The 8958-nt window shown below is 39.5% G+C and overlaps 1 protein-coding gene across 2 annotated transcripts in view; it reads right to left on the bottom strand.

Moving 5' to 3' along the window:
- Positions 1-1193, bottom strand: part of LOC103356057 (TNF superfamily member 10) — a 9475-nt gene extending 8282 nt beyond the window's left edge. For both annotated transcript variants that reach the window (XM_008280105.1, XM_008280107.1), the window contains exon 1: positions 956-1193. In XM_008280105.1, the coding sequence (XP_008278327.1) occupies positions 956-1069 (114 nt within the window). In that variant the 5' untranslated portion in view covers positions 1070-1193. The remainder of the gene's footprint in view (positions 1-955) is intronic.
- Between the last annotated feature and the right edge of the window lie 7765 nt (positions 1194-8958).

Here is an 8958-nt window from a genome sequence, read left to right as displayed (position 1 = left end):
AGCATTCTGGCTGTAATTTTAAAAAAATAACGGTGACTTGACTTGCTAGAAATATTCAGCACCAATAGTAAAGACTTCAGTCTTATCTGTGCTTAGTAAACACCTTAACACATACTATACTGTGTTTTGTTTTGGACATTAGGTCATCATATTACTGAAAACAAACAAAAGAAATCAACAGATTGCCTTTAAAAAACAATAATAATAAAAATAAAGTCAGAAAGTAATTTTCCTCAAAGTCATACAGCTCCTTGGTTAAGTCATAGATATGTATAATAAAGGCCTTTATTATGCATATCTATGGGTTAAGTAACATGTGGGCTGATAGAAGTGAACATTACTTCAGGTATGAATGCTTTTACCTGTAAAGTAGTCAAAGGTGTGCACGAGGTGGGCGTTTTCCTACCATTCAGCCAATCAGAGGTCAAGACCACATCAATCACCAATATAAGGGTTCTATGGAAACATTTCCCATCCATCATAATGTCTGCTTGTGTTTGAATCGTGTGGATTTAGGGTGTCACTACTGTAGGTTCCAAATAATGTCATTTCCTGCCTTTGTGTTCTGTTATCTACTCGCCCCAACTTTCTCCTTCCTTATTGTCCAGCGTCAGAACCAGAAATTCCTGCAGGGTTATGTAGGACTTTGACACCTCCTAGTCTGACTAACCTAGATATAAAATTATGTAAAAAAAAATATTATTCCTGGCCCGTTTATTTCTCCTGACACTCCTCGGAGCCTTTCAACTGTCTGTGGTAAATAGGTCAGTTAATATTGTAATGCCTCGATCCAGTGTTGTCATTAAGCCTTTATTTCCTAAAGTGATCCTTAAATCCTCCAATGAACTGCACGACTTCCAAACAAAACTGTGTTTGTAGATCTGTCAGAACGCCCTACTTAATCAAATGCATCTACTCTTCCATGAATCGCAAGTCCAAGACGCGCAGATCTTACCGTGTTCAGAACTTTGTTGAAGTACATGAAGCTGACCGCAACCGCGATGGTCTGCAGGAGGATCGCTGCCAGTGTGATGAGCCCCAGACACTGGACAGAAATAGAAATGGCCATATCACAGCGTGTAGATCCAACCCGACTGAGTCCACAGAGGAGCGAGAAAAGGCTTTCCAGCAGCAGGCAGGACAAGTCAGATCAAGCTCTGCTGCATTTCTGCTCTGGAGAGAAAGAAAGAAGGAGAGAGAGAGAGAGAGGAGGGAGGGAAAGAGTGCAGCAGCTTGTAGGTGGAGCAGAGAGGAGGTATATGGAGGATTAAAACAGCCTCAAGATGTCACTGTTATTAGACAGAAATGAGCAGGAAGCTTTGATACTGCACATGCAACTTCAGGATGCATTCAAGTGGCGTGGGAAATTAGACAATTTGTGTTTTATTTTGGAAATGATTGGGAAAATTAATGCAGAGTTCCATCAAAACTGAAGATATTCACTTCATGTTCACCACAGGGTCTTCATTAGTTGATAAACTGGTGACAAATTAAAGGAAAAACCAACTTAAGGTGTCTAAGTGTACTGTAGGCCAGAAGAGCTTTAAATGAGCATTGAATCTCTAAGTGTCCTGAGCTGTTCTGCTGGGGTGATAGAGCACCAGGCTTTCACAGAATGTTCCCTCATTTGGGTGTTTTGATGATGGCTGTGAAGAGTGATGTCTAAAATCCCCCATTGGTGGTGAACTGGCCTGCGCGCTGGTGACAGTGAAGATAATAACATATGATGCAAATCATTTTCATCACATCATTTAGTGAAGCTGCCTGTCCGATAAGATGCATTTTATTGATCCCTTATCAGGGAAAAATGCGTGTTACAACAGCTAGATACAGATGAGGCATGGAAGACACAAGTACAAAAGTACAAAGGGCTAAAAACAAAGATACATTAGAGACGATGTACAATGCATGATGAAATTGCACATGTGCATATATAACTTGGTGATTTTACAATCACAATATCTTGGCATCGGCCTTTACAACTGGATTCATTTGCTCGTTATTCTCAGGCAGGACTCCTTGAATGCAGCACAAATTGGTTTGTTGTTTTTACCTGTTTCATTCTCCAAATATGCTGCAGCTGATGGTATACACATGGATACATATATACATGTATGTACACATCCAACTACAATTCACCAAATGCCCCCTTCAATGACCACCTTCAATTTGACAGATGCTTTTTTTTTGTGGTGAATAGTGATGAGGTTTGACTATGTCCAAAATCTGGGCTCATATGTCACATTAGAGGGGCAGGATCGTGTCAATTTTAGTGTCCCAAATAGTTTGAAGGCATAGTAATATTCCATCCATCCATTATCTATACACCGCTTAATCCTCACTAGGGTCATGGGGGGCTGGAGTCTATCCCAGCTGACTCAGGGTGAAGGCAGGGGACACCCTGGACATGTCACCAGTCTATCACAGGGCTACACTTAGAGACAGACAACCAAGCACACTCACATTCACACCTACGGACAATTTAGAATCACCAATTAACCTCAACATGTTTTTGGACTTTGTGGGAGGAAGCTGGAGAACCTGGAGAGAACCCACGCTGCACGGGGAGAACATGGAGACTCCACGCAGAAAGATTCCGGTGCCCCCACCGGGATGTGAACCGGCAAGCATAGTAATCTTAGCGTATGTAAACTTCAGACTTTGAAGAAAGTAAGAAACAATTCTCTCAAAAAATTATCTATCATTGTTCTGGCATTTAGCAAATAGAAATAATTTTGGTAATCCTCACTGACTTAAAACAGGAAAAGTTTACTCACATTTAGTGTCAGATAGTGAGAAAAACAAAGGTTATCTGTCTTTTTGTACACTGTATGTAAACTAATGGTTTCAACTGTATATAAGGATGTGTCCCAAGTGAGTTGTTAAAGAAAGCTTTCATAAATAGTCTTTCTAAATGCATCACTCCGCCTGCTTTAGAGGTTCCGCACTGGGCCATAAAACAGGCAGAACAGATACCTAATAAGGGTTTAGATGTAAACATGACTTGCAAAAATCAGGAGATACAGAATGTAACCACACAGGAGACGATAACAGGGAAAATTATATTATATTTATTTATTTAATTTAACCTTTCTTTCACCAGGTAAGTTAGTTGAGAACTGGTTCAACGACCCGGTCAAGAGTCGGCATACAAATAGGATCAACAACAAAAACAGATTACATGTACAACAAATCACACAATATGACAAAACAAACTACGCAACGTGGTCGGTCTGATAGGAGGCTCTATGACGCACGTTGTGTCGTGTAAAGAATAAGTGGGAACGTTTTGCGGCCTTATAAGTTGCTCTGGAGACCAGCAAACTTACCAGAAGATTGCTGACTTTGCTCATTTTGTTTTTTTAAATTTGTTAGAATACTTTAGTGAATGAGTCAGAAATACTCCAAAAAAAGGGTTAAGGGTAGATTGGCTCAAACGCTGAGGTTGAGAATTTATTCTACTACTAGTAGTAGAATCAAAACTATCCCAATCAAAAGACACCACGTCTTACTAAACTTATAACAACCTCATGAAGTCTAAAGTAACATAAAAACCTAATAAAACTGAATTTATTGACATCTTTCTGTTCAAACTAGCTCTGTGTCTCCAATCACACTGCCCTGGCATCAGAGTTTACAACTGGATTAATTTACACAGTGTTCTCAGCTGGGATTCCTGCAGTGCAGAACAAATAGGTTTATTGTTTTGATTTGTTTTTTTTCTTTTTTTTTTAAGCATCTTTCAGTCTCCAAATGTGGAACACTTGAAAGTAGCACAAGTTAACTGTTCTGGCTGAACGAGGCGTTTAAGGAGAGCATAAGGGTCCTGGAAACAATCACTGGCAAACGCTGATGTGGTTCATGTTGTCTTTGTCCATGATGTAATTCATCCTTTCTACAATGCATTTAAACTGTTAAACAGCCGCAGATGAAGTCTGATAATTCACAACAAGCAGTGCGTTCTCTCATTCTCATTTAAAACATGATTTTAATCCTAATTTATCCTTTTTGCTGCAGATGAAAATAAGTCTGAATCAGTGTTGCTTGATCGAGGAAATTAAACAGTAATCGCTAGTACTCAGCACATGAGGCCTTGAACGCAGCATCAGTCTAACAATGCAGGGAACGTTTGGGTATCAGAGCAGGGCAGGTAGCACATCATCAGCTTCTGAAAGTTAGATGAAAAAGACCCTTTTTCTTCTCTTTCCTGCTATTGTGAGGTGATCTGAGAGAACGCTAGCCGATTAGCAGCCTGCCATTGTTAGGGTTCCAGCGTAGCCCTCCGTCACAGGGGAGTCATTCAATCTGCAGAACTTGACCCTGAATGATTCCTGGTGGTTCCTGTGCTTTCATTCCTTCACCTCTAACCCCTGCGCCATTGTCAATGCGAGGAAGTGAAAGTGCAGCCGAGGGAGTTCACAGCTCCTGCGTATGGGTTGACCCTCCCAAAAAATCCAAACTTGTGCCGAAGCAGGTAAAAACACACTCATATCTTACAGGTTTAAAGAGGCAGCTAGCGCCAGATTCATCTGAAGAGGTTGTCGGGCGTTTAAAGGAGAATAGCGTCAGATGAAAAGAGGGATTTTGTTTGTTTCCTTCGCTGATTAAAATCTCAAAATGCGGAACTGAAAGTTGATAAAGGGTTCCTGCGTTTCCCTAAGTGAGTCAATTCCCAGGCTCGTTAGAGAGAAGGAATGGAGAAGATGAGTGATATCTGAAGAGCGTTTGGCCTCAGGCATAGAAAATGACACCCTGAGAGACATGCCTGTCTACTGTCTCACAGCAAGCAGGCGTTTTAAAACTACACTTTCATCAATCTCTTTCCAGTTGTGTTATTGTTTTTTCTTCCTCTGAAGTTGAGTCAGCTGATGATCTTTGACCTCTGTCAGATACATCCACAAACGGCAGGCCCTGACTTGTTTTAATCATCTGGCATTTCAAAGCTTGCAGGAATAGATGTTTTAACAAATGTGCTTTTTTTTTTTTTTTGCTTAAGCTTCTGCGACTGAGATGGGACAGACTATGCATACAGCAGCTGTTTCTCAGGTTCTTCACAGTCAAAGCTTTATGGGAGAGTGGCAATGAAAGCCACTTTTGAAAGAGTTGACCAGAAGACAAATGGGAGACTGAAGTCACCTGAAAGAAGGTTCAAAATTGAGCTTTCTGGCCATCAGGCTGGACACTATGACACCAAACACTGCACATAATCGCAAACACAACATCCTCACTGTTGAAGCATGGTGGTGGCAGCATCATTAAGAAGGTTCTTGACCGCAGGTCCTGGAAGGCTTGTAAACGTAGAGGGTGAAATAAACGGAGCAAAGTATAGAGAAATCCTAAAAGACAAGCTGCAAGAGAACAATGACCTGAGAGAATTCTTGTTTTTCAGCAAGACAGGGACCAAAGTTACACAGACATGGTTTAAAGACTTCAAGGTGAAAGTTAGGGGGAAATTGCAGATGTGCAAGGCTGACTGAGACTTATCCTTTTACTGTTATTGCAGCTACAGGTGCATCTACTAAATACTGACCTGAAGGGGGTCAATACTTGTGCAATCACTTATTTTACATTTAATATTTTTAATTCACTGACATTATTTTGTAGAAATCTGTTTTCACTTTGTCATGAAACATTTCCATAAGTGTGTGTAAATTAAGTTCTTGTCATAAAAACAAAAACAAATAAAATTGATCATGATTCAATGTTAAAAAAAAGCAATAAAAGAGGAAAACTCCAAGGAGGGTGCATAGTTTGGGTACCGTAGATGAAAAGATCGCACTCAGCGAGGTGCCAGTTAGCATAGCTCACCATAATGACTGGAAATTAGGGAAGCCAGCTAGCCTGGTTTCATTCAAATGTCAATGTGCCTAAAGCAGCCTTTTAAGATAAATAACATGTTACATCTTACTTGTGTGGTCTTTACCAAAACCTAATAATTAAAATTGCATTGTTGAATAAACGCTAACCTTAGACCAGTTCAAAAACAGACTTGATTTAATACAAATGTTCTGGACTTTCACTGAAAAATCCTGAAAGCAGAACATGTCTTTGACACTAAAATGATCAAAACCGTCTTCCCCTCTGTGAGGAACACACAGCTGTGTAGAACTGTGAGAACATGATTCACGACAAACTGTTGAGGCTGAACTCCAAATCTGAAATCAGTTACCGAAAGAATGGGAAACAGAAAAGAAGAGGAAGAGCTGCCACTTCTCTGCAAATCAAAGCATTTTCTTTCTGAAGCAAAGGACTTGAATACCCAGAAGACATATAATTGATTTAAGGGACGCTCCGTCTTCAGCGTTCTTCCCTCCACTCCTGTTTTCACTCCTTCAAGGCTTCTCCTCCCTACGTTCCTCCGAGTAAAGTCATGGAATCTCCCCACATTCCCATCTGAGCGCGACAGCTGCTCATTGTCTCACGTATAAAACAAAGACTAGAGCCGAAAAATGCTCCAGCGACACAATGCAAGCGGGCCGCTGCCAATTACTTAGATGGCGTGTCAGCAGAACGGTGTTTCCCTGATAGGAAACTACTGTATGTGTGTGTGTTGCATAGAAACGGAGCCAAAACACACAAGTAACATTTAACTGACAATCTTTCATTCATATCACCCACAACCTTTAAAACAAACCATGTAATTACAGTTCAGCTTTCAGGATTGTCATAAAAAGTTGGTATTAAGGAACGATGTGTTTCACGCTTTGCAAATGCAGTTCAGTTCAGAGATTTCTGGAGGAACCTCAAATAACTCAAACAGGGTTCCTGAAGGATTCTTTTGTAAAGTTTGGTATACAGTAGGTCTAAGTGACACTTTACACCTACAATTACACTTTTTGGAATTTATTTTATTTTTAAATCTGAGTTTTGTTGTCCAATGTGCAAATCTTATCACCACTTTGCTTCATTTTATGACAAAGGAATAACAAGTGGCAAGTTTTTCCACCACTGATAATTCAAAAAAACATACCAAGAAATAACTTGAGGTCATATTTTTTGGCATTAAATTACAGAGCTCTATTGGAGATATTACTAAATGTAAGTTTTTGAGGCTGGTTTTGTATATTTAGGCAGATTAGGATCTAGTCTGACCTTCTAGGCTGCAGGAGCAGATCAGAAAATGCTGTTCTGTATTTGGTGTCTCACGTTAATGTGTGCTGATTGTCAGTTTTACCTACATAAGGTTGGAACCTTTCTGTCCAGGCAGGGTTTCTAAGTGGAAGGGGACAAACCAGGTTTGACTGCTGAGCTTCACGCGGAAATTTATCGCATGTATTGATGTTGGTTGGAAAGATGTATTTAAAAAGATTTGGACATCAAATAAAGACACTGTGTGCATCGTAAAGTAAAAGGAGTATGACTTTAATTCATTAGACATAATATAACGCGTCAATTAAGTTTTCCTGTTTGGATTCCCTCAGTGGCTTAAAGCATTGGCTTAGCCTCTACACAGACCTTTGTGATCTTCAAGTCTCCAGTGGATTTAGAAACATCTACGTTATTGTCCAATGTATTTTTCTTTGGAGTTCCTCAAAGAACCAGTTTGAACACAGAAGGTTCTTCCACAGTGGCTATGATGAGAAACCCCGAAAGGTTCCTCGAGGCTCTTCTATATCTAAAAGTGAGTGTTCAATCAGTAATAGTTGCAATATGTAAAGAAAAGAAACTCCAATACAAAAAAATTAAAGGCCTGCATTCAAAACGTTATTTTAAAAATACTTCAAATGTTGCACCTGATTTCTGTCTTACTGTTTGAAAGCTTAAATTATATTAGTGCGTGATAATCTATAAGCTGATAGCATGTTTTGTGTGTAAAATCTGGATCAGTCAAACAACTACATGTGTCAGACAAATGGAGTTGTCCAAAGTACAATAGTTGGCCCCTCATATATAAACAGCAGAAAATGAAACCGCTACTAAAGCATGGGTGCATATAAACTGCACTGAAGCAGTACACAGTAAATGTACTTAGTTACACTGCACCACTGGCATCACAGGAGCACTTTAACTACGCCAGAGTGCAGCAGGTTCATGTCGCTCTTCGTCCAACAGAGGGCAGTGTTGCATCGATGCTGCAGGATTTATTGACAGAAATGTACTCTGTTCCCTCCCCTGTTCAGGAACAATTGCATGTCTTGATCATGACAGTAATTGAAAGCATTTGCAGTTTTAAAGTTGTGGGTTTATGCATTCGTTTGTAATAGCAATGCAGAGCACACGTGCAACACAAATTTTGTGCGTCATCAAACCACACTGTTACTCACGTCCTGAGGTAACTATTTTACAAGCAGGTGTGTGTTCCTGGGCTGGTGGGGCTTCCACTTGTGTGTGTTTCTGATTAGCCAAAGAGGAAAACAAATGTTTTTTCTCACTTCTTTATGCGAAAAGAGCCTATGTAGAATATATTATTATCTGCATATATTCTATTAATGTATCCAGCTACTAAGGCGGCATATTTTAGCTACCGTTAGTGGATGAAGCCTTATTTGAATACATGGAGGTCCTGGAAATACTCAGGCGTAAAAACTTCTTTTTAAAAAAATTGAATTCTATTACAACTTTTTGTTCAATTTTCCCATAATTTTGAAAGAAACTTACAAGGTGCGCTCATTTTGTGTTTTTTTTTTTCCAGAGATCTGTTGAATTCAAGCTAAAATGTTTAAGCAGGACTTGTTTTTAAAATTTCAAAAAAAGATTGCAGGACAAGTTTTTCTACCTTTACGAGGCCAATATTGTCAATGTATTTGACCAAAAGTATTTAAAAAGCCAACAGTCAATCTGAATGTCAAAAGGTAATCTGGAAATGTCACTGATGAAGCACGCTCAGAAAAATCAGGATTGCCAAAAGTTAATAAATTACACCTTCTTACAAAACACTGACACATCCTGAACTTCACAGGATGTAACAGCGTATCTGAAAGAGGATTGTGTTTATTTTTTTGAGTAACCAGAACAAGC

Source organism: Stegastes partitus, unplaced genomic scaffold (genome assembly GCF_000690725.1).
Source record: "Stegastes partitus isolate 25-593 unplaced genomic scaffold, Stegastes_partitus-1.0.2 Scaffold181, whole genome shotgun sequence".
NCBI lineage: Eukaryota > Metazoa > Chordata > Actinopteri > Pomacentridae > Stegastes > Stegastes partitus.
This window is presented reverse-complemented; position numbering and strand designations above follow the sequence as displayed.